The sequence below is a fragment of the Haliotis rufescens genome, unplaced genomic scaffold, assembly GCF_023055435.1.
Source record: "Haliotis rufescens isolate VD_foot unplaced genomic scaffold, xgHalRufe1.0.p SCAF_60, whole genome shotgun sequence".
In the NCBI taxonomy this organism is placed as follows: Eukaryota; Metazoa; Mollusca; class Gastropoda; order Lepetellida; family Haliotidae; genus Haliotis; species Haliotis rufescens.
The window spans coordinates 49,598-70,872 of NW_025964335.1; the positions used below are offsets into that span (position 1 = coordinate 49,598).

Consider the following 21,275-nt stretch of genomic DNA (forward strand, 5'->3'; position numbering starts at 1 on the left):
CACACCACACACACCACACACACACACACACACACACAGGGGTAGCCTTATGGTTAAAGCGTTTGCTCGTCACGCCGCAGATCCGGGTTCGATTCCCCACATGGGTACAATGTGTGAAGTTCATTTCTGGTGTCCCCTGTCGTGATATTGCAGGAATGTTCTAAAAGCGACGTAAGACCGTACTCACTCACTCACTCGCGCACAGACACAAACACACACACATTCATGCACGTCGTTATAAATGTGCAATAATCTTGAACGCGACGTAAAACACCCCCTCTATACACCCTCCTCAAACAAACCATCGATCAAGTCACGTGACAAAAACGCGGCAGTGCAATGACAATGACATCATACTGTATAGTTTTGCCTTCTTGGAATTGTGCCAATTGTTCATTTATCATTTCAAATGGCAGAGTGACAATCGTGTAAGAGAAATGTCCCACGTCTAACAGATGTAAGTATTTCAAATATTCAAACACAAAATCGTGTCATTGTGACGTTGTCCTACATTGTCGGTTGTGGCGGAAGAGCAGGTGTAAAAAGATGGCTTGCTTCTTTGTGAAATTTATATGATCAAGAGGATCAACACATTCACACGCATTGTCTTTCAAATGGGCGTTTATGCGAATATGATCAGTATGCTGCCACACGTTACCCTCCCATCAATGTATGTCACATTCAGGTAGTTTGTAACATATACCTCGCGCCATGCGTATCGTCACATACCAGGTGGAGGGTCTATACGGGTGTGTGTATCCGTCAACAATCGATATTGCGTGATATATTATCCGTGTTGTTCTTGTTACTTGAACGTAAGATACGTATAGGGGAAGTTAGGTGAAAGGTGGTTTAGCATAGCGTTATTGCTCTTACATAGCGACGTGTACGTGTGTGTGTAGGTGTGTGTGTGTTAGGTGTGTGTATGTGTGTGTGTGTGTGTGTGTGTGGGGGGGGGGGGGGGGGGGGGGAGCACTTGTACTAGTCCGGAGAAATGGGGATTTTATAGTGAGGTGAGGTGAAATTGGGCTTAACGTCGCGTCCAAGATTATTGCACTTCTATAGCGCGACGTGCATGTACGTGGGTGTGGCTGTTTGTACTAGTCCGGACTGATGCCGATTTATAGTGCTAGCCCACTGAGATACCATGCCGCAGTTTAACATGAATACCCCACTCAGACACAGTATACTGACTCCGAGCCGACCAGTCCTTGTTTTAGCCCCTTAATGCCGAGCGCCAGACAGGGTAACAACAAGTATCATCTTTTAACGTCTTTTGGTATGACGCGGCCGGTGTTCGAACCCCGGACCTTCCGCTCTCCGAGCGGACGCTCTACCACTAGACCACGGAGGCGGTCGATTTTATAGTGCTTTATGACGCGGCCGGGCATCGACCCCCCCCCCCCCCCCCCCCCCCCCCCCCCTCACCCCGACCTCCCGCACAGACGCAGTCGCTAACGGGGGAATGGAGGATTTTTAGTTTACCTATCATTGAAAACAGCTTTTAATATGGCAAGAAGAGGGTCTACCTGGCTGTGTCTTTCCTTCAATAATGGACATAGTGAAATACAAGCTGTCAATGTTACGATTTCTTTGTAAGTCAGTTCAATTATATTCAATTAATTGGTTTATTGTATGTTTATTGGCCCATATACAAATGAGTTACGCAGACATACAGTTATATTCACAGATATTGTTGTATATAGAGTATCAAGACAACAGAAACTGACGTACACAAAAGCATGATGAATGTATAAAGATACTTGTAGTTGAACGCTGTACTTTTGGCTGGACAGCAGACATTCAAAGTTATCAGTAGATGCACATGAAAATGACCAGGCGAGTAGATATTTCATTCTTATTTTGGACCCGTGAAGATTCCGGGGTAGAATTGGTCTTCAGACTCGATTTTTTACAGACCGCCGTCATATAGCTGGAATATTGCTGAGTGCGGCGTTAAACAACAAACCAACTAACCATTCTTATTTTGTTATATACAGGGTATATGAACATAAAATGAATTTCGTCAGGCTCCGAATGTACAGCTCTCCAATTCATGATATAATGGCTCACCTTTCAGCAACGTAAAGGTAATATATATTGAATAACGGAATACGAATAATTTAAGTCATCATATCCGTATAAAACTATAAATAATATTTCTTTTCTTTACCTTATCGCTTGACCATTACAACATGAGTTGAATACCCCATGTTATATTTTAGCTATACATGTCACATTGTACTTGTAGCAAAGACACTGACATTACGGTACCTTCGTTTATTTTGGAAACCTCAAAAACACTGGGTTGTATATGGAATCAATGTAATTGTGGCACTTCAACCTGTTTCAGAACAAGCAAGCGTAACTGGACACTAGATATGGCGGAGGAAGGTGAGATACGCGTTGACCCTAGCCATTCGGCACCACCACCCCTTTCCGTCACCTGCAAGAAGACTCGTCCCCCTATCGATGAATGTTATGTGCGAAAATAAGACAAACCAATCAGAATGCGCGTATGACTGACTTCACGTCAAAGAATCCCTCAGGAATAATTTTTGATTTTATATATGTCTTGCATCTGAAAATATACCCTAGATACAGTCAAATGTGTTCAGTCAAAATGTATAAATACCGCAAGTCCCGATGTGTTTTAAACAGCATCTGGAAAATATACTAGTATGACACGATGAAAATATACGCAACGAGTTGACAATTCTTTTAACCATGCCCGTTTGCGTTTAGACGGAACCAAGTCGCAAAAATGGTCACGAGAGGGCCTTGAGTCGATATTTGGCTTGGCCAGGAATAACACGAGTTGGTCACCAATGGACCCTGGCATGACCACATGGAGACGGTCAACCTGACGTGGTCAGTCAGCGACCTCACATACATGTAGTATCAGAAATACTCAGCTCTTAGATCACACAGAACCTTAAAGATGTTTGTGGAATCAAGTCAATAGTGTCTCACATATTTGTGTAATAGGGACACATTCCAGGATTTAGAAACTTGTAAGGGGCACGGCTGGCCCAGTCGTCTAAGGCGCCGCGATTCGCTGTGCAGAATTGCGTCCCTTGGGCACACCAGAAACCTATGATTGTGGGTTCGAATCCCGGTTCGCCCCAATTATGTTTCTAGGTTTGTCAGCACCATACCCGTGCTCGTGGGTTTCACCGAAGTGGTAAACGTCTTAGACCTGCATCACTTCGGGCTTTCCTCCCACATTAAACTTACACGCCGTGATATAACTGGAATACTGTTAAAAGCGGCGTTAAACCAACTCACTCACTCACTCACTCACTAGAAACTTGTGAGATTGTGAACTTATTTAAATATTACCTACGTTTAGAACTATTTGATTACAAACCCACTACCTGTACAATTACTGTTGTGTTAACTTTTCATCACGCCTTTGAAAGTTGGTTGGTTGTTTTACGCCGCACTCAGCAATATTCCAGCTATATGACAGCGGTCTGTAAATAATCGAGTCTCGACCAGACAATCCAGTGATTAATATCATGGGCATCGATCCGCGCAACTGGGATCGATGACATGTATCAACCAAGTCAGCGAGCCTGACCACCCGATCCCGTTATTTGCCTTTTACGGCAAGCATGGGTTGCTGAAGACCTATTCTACCCCGGATCTTCACGGGTCGCATTGAAAGGAAAACACTGCAGTAATTAGAACATGAAAGAATATTTATTATTAGTTGTAACATTCAAATCAAGTCGATGAGGGATGGGTCCATTTGGCCCAGCAAATATTCATAACATAAATTATATACAGGATGTTTGTCATTTTAGGATTTATGTGTTTGATCCAACACAATATAAATTGGAATAATAAATGCATGAATATTTAAGAAGTTCTAAACTGATTCGACAAATTAAAACCTAATAAAACAACACCCATTTAAACCCACACATATTCATAGCTTATATGTTATACTGTCATTTCTAAATGCAGTTTTCTCTTTGAATCAAAGAAGAGCAACACAGTATTCCTTGTTTTACTTCATAAGGACACCCATGAAGATCCGGGGTAGAATAGGTCTTCAGCAACCCATGCCTGCCGTAAAAGGCGACTATGCTTGTCGTAAAAGGCGACTAACGGGATCGGGTGGTCAGGCTCGCTGACTTGGTTGATGCATGTCATCGTATCCTAATTGCGTGGATCGATGTTCATGATGTCAATCACTGGAATGTCTGATCCAGACTCGATTATTTACAGACCGCCGTCATATAGCTGGAATATTACTGAGTGCGGCGTTAAACAACAAACCAACCAACAACCAATCTAAAAGACACGTAAGCCCCTGCTGTGCGAATGGTTCATATTCAACCTACACCAAATAACATGCACACACGTCTTGAGCACACCATGTTGTCCATCCAGGTATGTCAATCAACGTCACCGGGAACCAAGGAACTGCCCACAGCGTGTACGCCATCGGAATCCACCAAGGGCCCCTCAACGGTAAGCCCACACTGCACATTCCAGCACACTTTTCGAGAGCACACCGATCCATTGATCCATAAAATAATGGTTTTGCGCTTTAAGCATGCGACCCGTGACGATCCTGGGTAGAAAAGGTCTTCAGCAACCCATGCTTGCCGTAAAAGGCGACTTTGCTTGTCGTAAGAGGCGACTAAGGGGTTTGGGTGGTCAGGCTCACTGACTAAGTTGATGCATGTTATCGTACCCCACTTGCGTGGATCGATGCTCATGATGTCAATCACTGGATTGTCTGGTCCAGACTCGACTATTTACAGACCGCCGTCATATAGCTGGAATATTGCTGAGTGCGGCGTTAAACAACAAACCAACCAACCAACCCACACCACTGGGTTGGTTTAACAGGATAGATGATCTGCCCGGAATGGAGAAAGGGTCGATCTCGTGGAGACATCATTCACAACGTGATAGGATTGTACTTGTTGTTACCCTGGCGCTTGGCATCAAGGGGATAAACAAGGAATGGCCGGCTCGGAGTCAATATGATCTGTTCACGTGTGGTAACCTTGCTAAACTAAGGCATGGTATCTCACTGGCACAATAAAGCCGACATGACGCTGGTAATAGTAGCCACACACATCGCTGGTATTAGTAGCCACACACATCGCTATAACAGTGAAACAATCTTCAACACAAGGTTAAACCCTACTTTCCCTTTAGATCATTGTATCAACTATGGGAACAGCGGACACTATGGCAAACTAATGTTTGTTTTCTTTCTTCTAGTCAATCATTCCAGGGATGAAGAGAGACTTTGTGATTTAAGAGGTAAGATTGGAATCGTCACTGTTTCTTTGTTTGTTTGTTGTTTAACGCCGCACTCAGCAATATTCCAGCTATATAACGGCGGTCTGTAAATAATCGAGGCTGGATCAGACAATCCAGTGATTGACATCATGAGTATCGATCCACGCAATTGGGATCGACGACATTTATAAACCAAGTCAGCGAGCCTGACCACCCGATCCCGTAAGTCGCCTTTTACGACAACATAGTCGCCTTTTACGGCAAGCATGGGTTGCTGAAGACCTATTCTACCCCGGAATCTTCACGGGTCGAAATCGTTACTGAAAACATACTGTTGTAATTCATTGAAATGTGTACGTAGTAACTTGTTTATGGTCAGCTTAGATACAATTATATTCATTATATGTGACCTGTCTTATGGGGGCTAGTGTACAAATGTACTGAAACGTTATAAGACGTTTGATGTCAACTTACTTCAGTGAAGATCGCCATGTGTGCGGACTGAACAAAAATATCTCTCTTTTTTTCTCTCGTTAGTTCGTAATGTAATATCAAAAACATTTTTTCACAACCTTTCAGCATACGTGTCCACTTTCAATTCATCAGACATTTTGTCTGAAAGCAATTATTACATAAACAGTTATAAGTCGGAAAATGAGTCCAAATGTTTGAATATACTGTATTCTAAAAATATAATGAAAAGTCAAAATGTGATTTTTCACTCACATGGCCCCTTAACTGGTTGGTCGGGAGCAAGGGTGGCCCAGTCGTATGTTTCTAGGTTTGTCAGCACCATACCCGTGCTCGTGGGTTTCACTGAAGTGGTAAACGTCTGAGACCTGCATCACTTCGGGCTTTCCTCCCACATTAAGCTGACACGCCGTGATATACTAGTAACTGGAATAATGTTAAAAGCGGCGTTAAACCCAACTCACTCACTCATGGTTGGTCACATATGATAAAAATGATCAAGTTTATACGTTGTTTTCTGTCAAACATAGGTTGATATTGTTTCCAGTAAATAAGTCTTAAATGCTCACATAATGTAACTCCAACACACCTGTATCTTTATATCTGTTCAAATGTCCCTATAGTCAGTTTGTATTTCAGACCAAACTAGGAAAGACATTGCTATCTGGACTAGAGGAATGGTTAGAGTGTCTGCCATTGAAACAACCATAGAGAAGTTTCAAAAAGGCCATCGATGGGTGACTGTGACAGGAAATGCTGGAGATGGGAAGACAACTCTTGCTTATATGGTGCTGAAGCATCTACAGGATGAGGGGAAGGAAGTGTTCAAGGTTGATACTCCTGAGGACTTCTTCCTCATCTGCAGGAGGACTCCTGACAGTGTCGTCTTGATGAATGATGTGTTTGGTGCTTTCGATTTCGATCAAAGAGCTCTCAGCACTTGGCTGCCCCTGATCCAAACAATTTTAGAACGACAGGCGAAGGACACTGTCAACGAAGCTGTTCCAAGTGTTATATTTGTGAGCAGGCTAAATGTATTAGAAGCTGCAAGAAATCAACTGGGAAAATATGGAGAGGATGAAATAGTTAATCCGGGTAAGCTGAACTCAGATGGGGAGAAAGTTGAGATATTAAACTTTCATCTAGCCAGACATAATATAAGCGACATTCCAGAGAGCACAAAGGAGAAACTCTGCAGTAGGAGTCCGCATGGATTTCCTCATTGCTGTGAGATGTACGTTGAACTGCGAGCCAGTGAACATGCAGTTGATATTCTCAAGTTCTTTTCGTCACCTCTCAAGTTCCTCAATTACACAACACAGGTTTTGGTGGATAAAGAGAAGTATTATGACCATTTTAAAATACTTCTGAAAGCAGGTGGACAATTGGATATCTCAAGACTTAGAGATGCAACACTGAGGACAGAGATGCAAAGCACTGCTTCTAGTTTATTGGGAAGCTATCTTAAAACTAAAGGAATTGGTGTTGCCTTCTCTCACCCTTCCATCTATGAGAGTGTGGCAGTAGCAGTTGGAAACAAAGACCCTCTCTTTGCTGCACAAGAGTTTCCTATTTCACTCATCATGCAAAAATGTAAGATGCAGTTGCCTCGGAAATCGGGAAATAATTTGAACATCGTCTTCAAGGTATCATCCTCAGCTATGAATGCACTTGTGCAGAGGTTGGCAACAGAAATACGTCACGGAAACTACACCGTGATACAACACGAGTTGTTCTGGGAAAAGAAGATCTGTGAAAAACTAATAGAGTTCAGCGTCCGCAGATCAACCCCGTTCTTTAGTAATGTAATTTCACATCATGTCTGTTCGCTTGATTTCCTTGTATGCACATCCATTTCCTGCCAACAGACCCGTGAGGATTCCGGGGTAGAATAGGTCTTCAGCAACCCATGCTTGTCTCCCCCGTGAAGATCCAGGGTAGGATAGGTCTTCAGCAACCCATGCTTGTCTCCCCCGTGAAGATCCGGGGTAGAATAGGTCTTCAGCAACCCATGCTTGTCTCACTCCGTGAAGATCCGGGGTAGAATAGGTCTTCAGCAACCCATGCTTGCCCTAAAAGGCGACTATGCTTGTCGTAAAAGGCGACTAACGCGATCGGGTGGTCAGGCTCGATGACATGGTTGATGCATGTCATCGATCCAAATTGCGTGGTTCGATGCTCATGATATCAACCACTGGATTGTCTGGTCCAGACTCGATTATTTACAGACCGGTTGACTTGTAGCTGGAATATTACTGTGTGCGGCGTTAAACAACAAACCAACCAACCAACCAATCCTGCCAACAATGTAACATTTACTTAACTTAAAGTTAAGCTAGGATGGGAAGGCTAATATTGTTTGTTTGTTTGTTGTTTTACGCCGCACTCAGCTATATTCCAGCTATATGACGGCGGTCGGTTAATAATCGAGTCTGGACCAGACAATCCAGTGATTAGCATCATGAGCATCGATGCAATTGGGATACGTTGACATGCATCAAGTGCCAAGTCAGCGAGCCTGACCACCCGATCCCGTTAGTAACCTCTTACGACAAGCATGGGTTGCTGAAGACCTATTCTAGCTGATATTCAGTAATCTATTCATATAATTTCCACCACCTTTTTGCATAGTCGTTTTTTACACCAAGCATGGGTTACTGAAGACCCCAGATCTCCATGGGTCAGGCTGATAGGTCATTTAGAAATGCAGAAATACGCAGTGAAATAAAATTCAAGTGTATCAAATACGCATCGAACATTACAGATACGCTCAAAAATAAAACTAGTGCGTATCATCAAAATATTGTGAAGTAACCCTGCGTGTTCGATTAGCAAATCAAACTTATTTTGAAATTATATACGGGCATTCCGTCAAACTCCAAACTCCACGATGACAGTTACATCATGATCATTTGCCATCACACTTTCTTGTGGAAGTATCGCGGGATTTTTGAGTCCTATAAAGCTCTCGAACCCACTCGACAACAGTTTGCAGGGACGAGACTAAGTGTTTTTAAATATTTAACTTAAATACCCACATGTGTAAAAACTAGTGGGTAACAGAAATTTGAATACCCAGATAGAATTACTGATACCCAATGATTTTAAAATGCATGGGTAAAATACCCCAAAGACCGAAAGCTTATTTATTTATCTGGTCAAACTTAAAAAAACTTCATTCTAAATGTGAAATATGGGGTAAAACCAAGTGACTATCATAAGGGTTGACACAATATATGAGAATTACGTTCACTTCTGTGCCCTTTTTGGGTCATTTTTCATGCATACGAATATTATCTTTCAGGTCGGGAAGCGTGTTGGTATCAACCAGAGGGACAGTAGTGGACAAACGCTGTTGCATGCAGCTGTGAAGTGCAGTAACGTCACTGCTATTGAGATGCTCCTGAGGAGAGGGGCAAATCCTTATAGTCCTGTCACACCCGATACTCAACTGACAATACTGCACGAAATTATCCTAACTCGGCAAACACATACCCTTGAGCTGTTTTTACAACATGGCGCTGATGTTGACCTCGCAACTGATGACGGTGTCACACTCCTTCACAGCGCCATCGAGTGGTTAGGAAGTGCACGAGCTATTGATATAGTTGCATTGCTAAGGTGAACAAGGCTGATGGAACTTTTTGGTTAGGTTTTAGCCGTAAAGTCCTGACCTATTCTGGGGAGTATAACCAGCATGAAGATTCCAGGGTTTCATTTGGAAAGACTGCTCTTCATTATGCGTGTCAGAGTCAATACATTGATGTGAATCTTGTTCGTCTGTTGGTTAATTATGGAGCAAATGTCAGAAAGGTTGATGAGAATGGTGAGACAGCTTTGCACTATCTATGTCGAAAAGAAGATCGAGATGACGGGATTGAAATAGCTGGTTGGATACGCGCCCTTTTATATGAATCGCTATCTCTGGTCAGAACGAACCAAAGGGATACTGTCTTCAAGGCTGACAACGAGGACACGTTAGTGGACCATCTGTGTCAGAAATATGGAATCGATGAAGAGGAACTAAAACGTGCTTATGAGGCTGGATACCAGGGGGCAGAGACCGAAGAGACCAAGGCTATCACAATGCTGATCACAAGGGGGGTAAAAGTTTATCAGAGGAATAAGCATGGGCAGATAGCCTTGATAGATCTCATGTTGATGTCAGAACAGTTCATCTGATGCTAGTACATGGTTTTCATGTGGATGTTGCTGATAATGATGGAAACACACCGTTGCACTTCATCTGTCAGAGGCGTAACGTGGATATCGCTACGTTGTTTCTACTGACTAAATACAGGGTGGTTGATAACACATTGGAGAATAGACGCGGGCGTACAGCCTTACACTATTTGTGTCAGAGACATAACGTCGTATTGGACTAATTAGTAGTGTCACATGACAATATGCCATCAATCAGTGTTATCAGTTATGTGCGTTTCTAGACTGTACAAGGGCCGGTCGGGTAGCCAAGTGGTTAAAGCGTCACGCCGAAGACCCGGGTTCGATTCCCGACATGGGTACAATGTGTGAAGCCCAATTCTGGTGTCCCCCGCAGGGATATTGCTGGAATATTGCTAAAAGCGGCGTAAAACCATACTCACTCACTCTCTCCAGACTGTACAATCTGTAAGTTAACTTGTCTGTTTATACAACTGGTGGTACAAAAATAGTACTTTACACGCACAGTTTCGAACAACATAATATAGCATAGAAATGCATTTGTATGCTTTAGCCTAACACATTTAACCAAGACGTACATATCAGCGCTGTGCTCGACCGTCTCCATTTGGTGGAATGGACAGAGCATCTGCCTGGAGGGCTGATGGCGGATGGTTCAAACCCTAGGCCGCGTCACCGTGCTACAATATCTGTAAGAAACATGACAAACAAACTGGAGAAACAGTCATTAAAAATCAGACACAACAATGGTGAGCCATGCAAATTCATTTTATGGGCTGATTGTAATGGTTGCTTTGTTGTTTAACGCCGCACTCTGCAATATTCCAGCTTTATGACGGCGTTCTTTAAATAATCGAGTCTGGACCAGACAATCCGGTGATTAATATCATGAGCATCGATCCACGCAATTGGGATCGATGACATGCATCAACCAAGTCAGCGAAACTGATCAACCGATCCCAACAGTCGCATTTTACGACAAGCTAGCATAGTCACCTTTTACGGCAAGCATGGGTTGCTGAAGACCTATTCTATCCCGGAATCTTCACGGGTCTGAAAGAACTGACCGTTACCGAGATTTTATCTGTGATAATGATGTGACGTGACAATTGGTGAACATTATCTACCATGTAACGTTTCAGTAACGAGAAGTGTTTATGACTACAAAACAAATAACTATTACTCTGTGGACATATTGTAAATTGCAGATCCTCAGATACCCAAAGTTACTTCAGTTTTGTTAATGATTAATGCCCTCAACTCACATAATGTACATATTATCCTTTCAGTGGCTGTTCATATAAAACATGTGTTTTATATCACAATAAAGACGATTTAATCTGTGTTTATTCACAATATATTCTGGTATTGTGAATCAGATGGACCCCTGATGAATAGTGATAACACCATGAACTAGTTGCATTATTACAGCATGTCAACATTCATATCCCTCCAAGCAGTCACGAGGCGGTCGTATAGCTCGTCACGCCAAAGACCCGGATTCGATTCCCGATATTGGTACAATGTGTGAAGCCCATTTCTGGTGTCCCCCGCCGTGATATTGCTTGAATATTGCTAAAAGCGGCGTAAAACCATACTCACTCACTCACTCCAAGCAGTCACACGACAGTTAACTATTTTATGCCACGTATATTAAGTTAACACTCTCTGTCACACAGCCTGTTCCAACTGTCGTATGACTCAAGGCGCCAGTCCATCAGGATAGTGAAAACAGAGGGTCGACTGTGGTTTGCATTACGTATTTATCAAGGTCAAGGTACCTAATAACATGAATTATTAAGATCAAACTTTCCTTAGTAGCTGATCACAAAAATTGTAATCTCTCTACAGACCCCTCTCTATATACCCTCCCTAAAGGTCACGTGACATACCCGACAGTCACAACAAGATCTTGTGGTTTTTAGTCCCGATATTGTGATCAATGATGGTTTAACGTGTCCGTGGTGAGAATAACAAAGGAGTAAGAGAACTGCCCTGCCTCTGACAGATGTAAGTATTCAGGATAGTTGAACACAAAGGTTTAACTTTCCAGCGTTGTGTTGATGACCTACTTTACATGTACAGTGCTGTAGTGACACAGCAGCTATTGGACGATTACCTGACACATTTATTCATTTAAACACATGTATACCTGTGTCCCTGATACATTCTGGGTGTGCTACTACATGCTTTTCTTCCATCACCGTGCTTCTGATGCAGCTCTGTGTTGAAAACAGATCGCGCCAAGCAGGATGAGTATATTGACGAACACAATGAAGAGGGTCTATATGAGTGGGTGTGTCTGTCGACAATCATTGTTGTGTTATATATCGTCTCTCAATTCAAATTGATAAGAATGCGGCAATACCATGTGTATAGCACATTTTTAGACATATACCTTTCATATTCTAATCAATCAATTGAACCATTGTAGTCATGGAACAAGAATATTACAAAAGACAGTTAAATAGCAATTTTTATAGGGTTGCTATTCCATACCATATATGACACCCATACAGTAACTAAAAACAGTATTGTTTCACGTTGATGCGATTCTTAATATGGTTAACTTTCTGTGATGATTACCTGAAGTAGAACGAGATCTAAAAGTTCGTTCGTGAATATAGCCCACTTGCAGCATATGTATGTATGTATGTATGTATGTATGTATGTATGTGTGTGTGTTTGTGTGTGTGTGTGTGTATGCGTGTGTATGTGTGTGTGTGTGTGTGCGTGTGTATGTGTGAATATATGTAAATGTATATGCGTACGTGTGCGCGTGCATGCGTGTGCGGTCTCTGTGTTTGTGTGTATGCATGGATGGATGGATGGACGGATGTATAATCATAGATTTCTGGGGTGGACGCAACTCTGCTCAGCGAATCGCCGCGCCTCAGACGACTGGGTCGACCCAGTGTGTGATCGTGTGTGTGTGTGTGTGTGTGTGTGTGTGTTCGTGCATGTTTGTTTAGGTAGGTAGGTTGGTAGGTAGGTTTTCAGAAGTCAACATTTTGAAACATATTGTTTCAATAAGTGATATGGATTATCCGATATAATTCAAAGATTTATTAGAGAGGTGTAACACATCATCTCCTCTCGTATGGTTTGGACCATCAGGAAAGAACTGGTAAGTATATTCAATAGGAGGACTTGCAACACAACATCAGTCATGATGGGAAATTGTAAACTCAGTGGGTCTCAGGGAGGGCTTTTGTAATATATGTGAATTTGGATAATTTATCTTAAATGTCATTGAATTTGAACAAAACGAGAAATCCTGTTTCATGTTCTATATTTTTATGCTTTCAGATAGCAACATAATACAAATATACCATGTTTTAAAACCACAGATGTACATCATATGACGCATGCTTGTAGCATGGACCCTTTTTCGACATTAAGTTATCTCCAAATAATTAAATGTATCGAATATATGTATGTACAAAAACAAAGGAGAAAGGCGTTAGAATGCTAGGATTTCAAAACTGCCATTCACTGTTTCAGAAAAACAAGGCTGGGGAGCAAACATGGCGGAGAAAGGTAAGACACGTGTTGACCCTCGAATCACAACATAAGACTTTCCACCTGTGATGATCAGTCGGCGACTTCACACAATGACCAGACCCTGGAGGAATGCGCAGTTCAGAGATCATACAGAACTTTAAAGATGTCGGATCAACTACCTCAATAGTGTTAAACAAAACAATGCAGTATTTGGTCTTTGATTTGTATGATTACAGCTGATTAGCTGATGATTACAATTTTTACATTTTATTAAACTTCAATTATACTTGAATACTCTAAGCTTCTGCTGAAAATACAAAACAGTAATAAATGTAATAAGTCAGTAAAACCATAAGGTCCATTTGATACATGACATTGTCACTTGCATGTTATTTCGGTTCTCATTTTAAATTTTCTGTCTCCATATTGAAAGAATAGAGTGTAACACAATATACTCAAGCCCCTGCATAATTTGAAACCTCATGGTTGTACTAATCCTTCACGTACTAATCGACATGTACATACTTGTACTTGTTTGTTGTTTTACGCCGCACTAAGCAATATTCCAGCTATACGACGGCGGTCTGTAAATAATCGAATCTAGACCAGACAATCGAGTGATTTATATCATGAGCATCAATCCACGAAATTGTGATACCATGACATGCATCAACCAAGTCAGTGAGCCTGACCGCCCGATCCCGTTAGTCGACACTTACGACAAGCACAGTCGTCTTTTACGGCAAGCAGGGGTTGCTGAAGACCTATTCTACCCCGGATCTTCTCGGGTCTCATACTTGTAAGCCTGATCACACCATGTTGTCCATCCAGGTATGTCAATCAACGTCACCGGGAACCAAGGAACTGCCCACAACGTGTACGCCATCGGAATCCATCAAGGGACACTTAATGGTAGGTCTTCACTTGAACTCCTACACGCTTCGTATCATTTAGTAGCTTTATATGTCTGGGCATATATGCACGTAATGAACATGTTATCACCTGGGGAGGTCGGGTAGCCTAGTGATTAAAGCGTTCGCTCGTCACGCCGAAGACCCGGGTTTGATTCCCGACAATGTGTGAAGCACATTTCTGGTGTCCCCCGCCGTGATATTGCTGGTATATTGCTAAAAGCGGCGTAAAACCATACTCACTTACTCACTGTTATCACCTCGTCAACAAAATGGATATTTGCATTTTACCCTAATGGGAGAGCGATGGGGATGAAGTGACTATACTCAGCGAGAAAACAACACTCTCGAGTAACGCGATGGGCTCAATGATAAATTATACACTACATTTGATTGGCTAGGAAATTATAAATAATTACGACCTCATTTCTACAACCAGCAACATGATCGCTGTGGCAGGGTTGGATTTGATGACACAAAGACAGTCTACACACATGTGTTTTGGTAGAATATATATTTAATCTTTAGCTAATATGAACCTCAACCATTCTATTTGTTTTCTTTTATCGTGTTTCTACTTCCAACAACATTAAAATATATATTTAGACATCGGCAGAATGTACACAAACAATCCAAAATTGCTTCGCTCTTTTCCGTTAAAAGTTAAAAAATAGTATGTCGACTAAAGACAATACCTTATTTACCTATTATTGGATTTTATTCCTTTAACATAGACATGCTTGGTATATTCATGTGCACTTTAGTGATGCCAGGTCATATCTTATAACTGAACAGGCATGATCATCAGAATCCAGCATCGTGTCAACGAAATCACACTGCTACAACCAATCTGCTGTTTTATGACTTATGAAAGTTCCGTGAAATGGTAGAATAGACAAAACATTATTATTTCAGATAATCCAATCTTAAACCTCTATTCATGAATGATTTGTTTGTTTGTTTGTTGTTTAACGCCGCACTCAGCAATATTCAAGCTATATGACGGCGGTCTGAAAATAATCGAGTCTGGACTAGACAGAACAGTGATTAACATCATGAGCATCGATCCACGTAATTGGGACACGATGACATGCATCGACCATGTCAGCGAGCCTGACCACCCGATCCCCTAAGTCGCCTCTTACGACAAGCATAGTCGCCTTTTACGGCAAGCATGGGTTGCTGAAGACCCTATTCTACCCAGGATTTTCATGGTATCCATGAATGATATTTCCACAAAACATACTTGACACTTAATACAACCTCGTTGGCTGTCTTCAATAAGTTGCAAGACTATGCAAAGAAGGTTACGTCATGTCATGTTTATGTGGAAGACTAAATTGTACATAAAACCAATAGTATCATTGTTCATTATTCCCCGTACTTTGTCGGTGTTAACACTGACTTTCGTGGCAAATGAGTTATATTTTGATAGCAACTGGCGGTTCTTTACAGTTTTAGTTTCACTGTACTATACCAGGGTGAGTGATTTATTTCTTGTACGTTATCCTAAGACGTCAGGTGATTGCAAGGTCAAACAGTATCATTCAGTGTTCAGCGTTTTGTTTGGTTGTGATTATATCATTTAGAGGTTGTTTTGCGGATTGGCCTCAACAAAAAACAAATCCGAGAAGGTATTTTGAACATAAGACATGACTGTTTAACGTGTAGAATGCTTATAATGGGTTAAGGGATTGTATCACTTACAGTTCATGAAAAGAAACACGCTTTGTAATAGACGAGCACAAGTAGAGGATAAGGACAGTAGTGAAAGCTTGACAAATGGAATCCAATTATAGTGAGTGAGTGAGTGAGTTTTTGGTTTTACGCCGCTTTTAGCAATATTCCAGCAATATCACGGCGGGGGTCACCAGAAATGGGCTTCACACATTGTACCCATGTTGGGATTCGAACCCGGGTCTTCGACGTGACGAGCAAACGCTTTAACCACTAGGCTACCCGACCGCCCCGAATCCAATTATAACTTCCGTGAGACTGTAAACGTTACTTTAACTCATTCAATACAGAAATTCTGGTAGCTGTTTTGTTCTAAAATGCCATTAATACTGTTTTGCCTTCTTTTTTTAAGTAAACCATTCCACGGATGAAGACAGGCTACGCCATTTAAAAGGTAATGGTGAAACAATACCTTACTATATATGTTTCTTAATAAATGAATAAACATATATGCGATTCCTATATAATATGCACCGATAAAAGATTTTGTCTGTGAGTAAATAAGACTTAAACACATATTTATGCACTTCCCACCAATTTGTATCTGCATATCGTTTTGAAATATCAGTTTGTATTTCAGACCAAATAGGGAAAGACATTGAGATCTGGAACAGGGGAATGGTGAAAGTGTCTGCCATTGGAACCATCATTGAGAAGCTTCAAACAAGCCACCGATGGGTTACCGTGACGGGAAATGCCGGTGATGGGAAGACAACTCTTGCTTATATGGTGCTGAAACATCTACAGGATGAGGGGAAGGAAGTTTTTAAGATCGATACACCTGAGGACTTCTTCCTCATCTGCAGGAACGTTCCTAACAGTGTTATTTTGATAAATGATATTTTAGGCGCATTCGATTTTGATCAAAGAGCTTTCAGCACTTGGCTACCTGTGTTTCATATAATTTTAGAACGGCAGAAGAAGGAAACTGAACACAAAAATGTTCCAAGCATTATATTTGTGAGCAGGCTGAATGTTTTAGAAGCTGCAAGAAATCAACTGGGAAAATACGGAGATGTCATCCTGGGAGATGGTGCAATAGTCAATCCCGATAGGATGAACTCAGATAGGGAAAAACTTGAAATATTAAACTTTCATCTAGCCAGACATAATATAAGCGACATTCCAGAGAGCACAAAGGAGAAACTCAAAAGTCGGAGTCCGCATGGATTTCCTCATTGCTGTGAGATGTACGTTGAACTGCGAGCCAGTGGACATGCAGTTGATATTTTCAAATTCTTTTCGTCACCTCTCAAGTTCCTCAATTACACAACGCAGGTTTTGATTGATAAAGAGAAGTGTTTTGACCATTTTAAAATACTTCTGAAGGCAGGTGGACAGTTGGATATCTCAAGCGTCACAGATGCAACATTGAGAACAGAAATGCAAAGCACTGCTTCTAGTTTAATGGGAAGCTATCTTAAAACTAGTGAAAATGGTGTAGCATTCTCTCACCCTTCCATCCATGAGAGTGTGGCAGTAGCAGTTGGAAACAAAGACCCTGTCTTTGCTGCACAAGAGTTTCCTATTTCACTCATCATGCAAAAATGTACAATGGGGGTGCCGAAGGAATCGGAAAATCATTTGTACATCTTCTTCAGTGATCATCCTCTGCTATGGACGCACTTATGCAGAGGATGGCAACTGAAATTCGTGACGGGAATTACACTGTGATACAACATAAGTTGTGCTGGGAAAGGAAGTTCTGTGAAATGTTGATAGAGTCCTGTGTCTGCAACACATTGTTCCCTTTTGGCAAGGTAAGAAAAGAAATCCTACCAGGTTCACCATTTGAACTATTTGTATTTGACCTTTCTTTGTTTATCAAATCTATAATGATACCTTTGACCAGTTCTAAGGGTAAATAAGGAAGGGTCTCAGACACACTCTAAATAGTAAAACAAGACTCGTTTCATCCTTGTCCCTAAATATGCATTCTGGAAAGCATGCAATGCTTATAGTTGAAAAGGATAGCTTATAAAGTGAGACCTAGAGTCAAAAGAAATACTGAGCGTCACATTGTCAAGATTCGGAATACATCATACCTGTAGGTGACCCGCCAGGATATAAGGGACCTCATGGGCGGAAATTCACATTTTCACTTCTCATTATATTTTAAAACTACAGTATCTTCGGAACATAAAAATACAATTTTCAAGCTTCAGTTCAAATATATTACAGAGACACATGACATCAGACATTTGGACTCATTATCCGACTCTGAAAGGTTTTGAAATAACGCGTTTTTATTATATTACGAACTGACGAGAGAAAAATAAGATATTTTTGAACAATCCGCACACATGGCGATCTTCATTGAAGAGAGCTGACGAGAAATATGTCAAATTTGGGATGTGTGAAACAGTAATATTTTATTCCTACCTAAATTCTGTTGCAGGCATGGAACTGTGTTGGTATCAACCAGAGAGACAGTACAGGGAGAACACTGCTCCATGCAGCTGTTGGGTGTCACAACTACACTGCAGCAAAGATACTACTGGAACGTGGGGCAAATGTAAATATTTCTCCAAAACAAGACACAAAGAGTTTTCTTGCCGGTATAGCCCAAAGCATCCTCGAAAAAGACCCACATCGTATTGTCAGGATTATGGCATATGGGGAGACTGTACTTCATTATGCGTGTAAGAATCGAGATGTAGATGCCATTATAATTCGCCTGCTAACTGATCATGGAGCACACATCAATAGGGTTGATGAGAATGGAGAGACAGCCTTGCACTACCTATGTCAGAGAGAAGAAGAAGATGACGGGATTTCACATGGTGGATGGAGAGGACTTTACAAAGCCTTCTCAAAAGCCGTCGCAAGAACCATGGGCAGTGGGCAGAGGTACAGAGCGTCGAACAGAGATAGCATGGTCTTCCAGGCAGACAACTGGCAGACATTGTTGGACCATCTATGTCAGAAATATGGTATAGATGAAAAGGAACTAGATATTACACGAAGTTCTTGTGGGAATAGACAATTGGAAGCAGAGACAGAAGAGGCCAAAGTTATTACAATGCTGATCCAAAATGGGGCGGATGTCAACAAGACTGATAAATATGGGCAGACAGCCTTTCATCTGCTGTGTCAGAGATCTCGTGTAGATGTCAGAACAGTTCATCTGTTGCTCCAAAATGGTGCTAGTGTGAACGCTGCTGATAATAATGGAAACACACCTCTGCACTACATCTGTCAGCGCCACAAAGCAGACATCAGTACCTTGTATCTACTGACAGAACGCAGTGTTGATTACACACTGAAGAACAAATATGGAAACACAGCAATCTATTTTCTGTGTCAGAGTCAAAATGTCAGACTTGGCAATTTTCCAAGGTAGTTAGGATTTTGAGTGAAATCACGTGCTCCTCCTGCAGTCTTACTGATTTCGTATTGTCCTCTTCAGTTATTGTCTGTGAAGGACGAAAGAAGCAGTCTATGAAGTTTTTATTGTTGACTTTATTTATGAGAATTTCGAATTGACTTCATGAATTTTGCACTTATGGAGTTTTTACAGTAAGATAAATATAATATTGTATTAGCATGTAAACGTGCTATTAAGTACTTGTGTACAATATGCCAGAATCACGTTTTGTAAATACATGTTAATATTTATCAAAGCTCGGCTGCGGTGTCTGTGGATCGAAGAGGGTCAAGCACATTCTATTCTCTTTTGTCCTGGGTACGTATGTGAACAGCAATTTATAAGCTACATTGTCAGCTTCATGACTTAATTGAAAGTTGAATAGGAGTAACATCCTTATCATCACGTCCAACATTAATATATGTTTACTAACTGAAGGATATGTGTCCAGATTGGCAGAGCATCCATTTACTCCGACACGAAGAGCTGATTGTCATGTAGACATGGCGCTCGTCCTCAGCGTTGTCTTCAAAGTAGCATTTCTACAAGATAGTTGCAACATCACTTCTAAATATAAGTATACATAACTTTATTGTTTTAATAAACTCCATAAATAGCATTCCAGATGGAGTTGTGGCTATTAAACCAGGGCCCCGTTCCACAAAGAGATCTTAGCGCTACGATCATCGCAAGCCTATGTTTAAGTATGGGAGTTACGATCATCTTAGCGCTACGATTATCGCAAGCCTATGTTTAAGTATGGGAGTTACGATCATCTTAGCGCTACGATCATCGTAAGCCTATGTTTAAGTATGGGAGTTACGATCATCTTAGCGCTACGATCATCGCAAGCCTATGTTTAAGTATGGGAGTTACGATCATCTTAGCGCTACGATCATCGCAAGCCTATGTTTAAAAATGGGAGTTACGATCATCTTAGCGCTACGATCATCGCAAGCCTATGTTTAAGTATGGGGGTTACGATGATCTTAGCGCTACGATCATCGTAAGCCTATGTTTAAGTATGGGAGTTACAATCATCTTAGCGCTACGATCATCGCAAGCCTATGTTTAAGTATGGGAGTTACGATCATCTTAGCGCTACGATCATCGCAAGCCTATGTTTAAGTATGGGAGTTACGATCATCTTAGCGCTACGATCATCGTAAGCCTATGTTTAAGTATGGGGGTTACGATGATCTTAGCGCTACGATCATCGTAAGCCTATGTTTAAGTATGGGAGTTACGATCATCTTAGCATTACGATCATCGCAAGCCTATGTTTAAGTATGGGAGTTACGATCATCTTAGCGCTACGATCATCGCAAGCCTATGTTTAAGTATGGGAGTTACAATCATCTTAGCGCTACGATCATCGTAAGCCTATGTTTAAGTATGGGAGTTACGATCATCTTAGCGCTACAATCATCGTAAGCCTATGTTTAAGTATGGGAGTTACGATCATCTTAGCGCTACGATCATCGTTAGCCTATGTTTAAGTATGGGAGTTACGATCATCTTAGCGCTAATATCGCTTTGTGGAACGAGACCCAGGAAGATAGTTAGAGTTCCCAGAGGAAACATTAACTATATTGTTTTGTGAAGTCACAGTTAATCACAGTTTGAGATAAATATTTATCTTTAAACATGCATTTCTCACCAAACATGTCAACTGTAATTACAAACGCATGGGATATTAGCATTCAGTATATTTCATGGTTTGAAATATAGAAACACTTAATTCATCATCTATCATGTGCACATGATATTTTCGTGCTGTTCTATTTTTAGTACAGTAAACTACGGTTATAACGAACTCTTAGGGACCTCTAATT

At 41.3% G+C, this 21,275-nt stretch overlaps 2 protein-coding genes across 3 annotated transcripts; both read left to right on the forward strand.

The window, feature by feature from the left end:
• Positions 1–295: 295 nt before the first annotated feature.
• Positions 296–9,886, forward strand: LOC124140748. 2 transcript variants are annotated; one of them, XM_046508465.2, is made up of 7 exons: positions 296–457; positions 2,001–2,090; positions 2,354–2,394; positions 4,402–4,482; positions 5,248–5,289; positions 6,379–7,544; positions 9,044–9,886. In XM_046508465.2, exons 3-7 carry the CDS (start codon positions 2,382–2,384, stop codon positions 9,362–9,364), a joined length of 1,623 nt encoding a protein of 540 aa, XP_046364421.2. In that variant the 5' UTR covers positions 296–457; positions 2,001–2,090; positions 2,354–2,381; the 3' UTR covers positions 9,365–9,886. The 2 variants fall into 2 exon arrangements, with proteins under 2 accessions (XP_046364421.2, XP_046364422.2); XM_046508466.2 differs by lacking the exon at positions 2,001–2,090.
• Positions 9,887–11,770: 1,884 nt separating this feature from the next.
• Positions 11,771–20,207, forward strand: LOC124140749 (putative ankyrin repeat protein RF_0381). The gene is made up of 6 exons (XM_046508467.2): positions 11,771–11,931; positions 13,426–13,461; positions 14,257–14,337; positions 16,426–16,467; positions 16,654–17,833; positions 18,472–20,207. The coding sequence occupies exons 5-6, from the start codon at positions 17,690–17,692 to the stop codon at positions 19,414–19,416; spliced, it is 1,089 nt and encodes a 362-aa protein (XP_046364423.2). The 5' UTR covers positions 11,771–11,931; positions 13,426–13,461; positions 14,257–14,337; positions 16,426–16,467; positions 16,654–17,689; the 3' UTR covers positions 19,417–20,207.
• Positions 20,208–21,275: the final 1,068 nt, after the last annotated feature.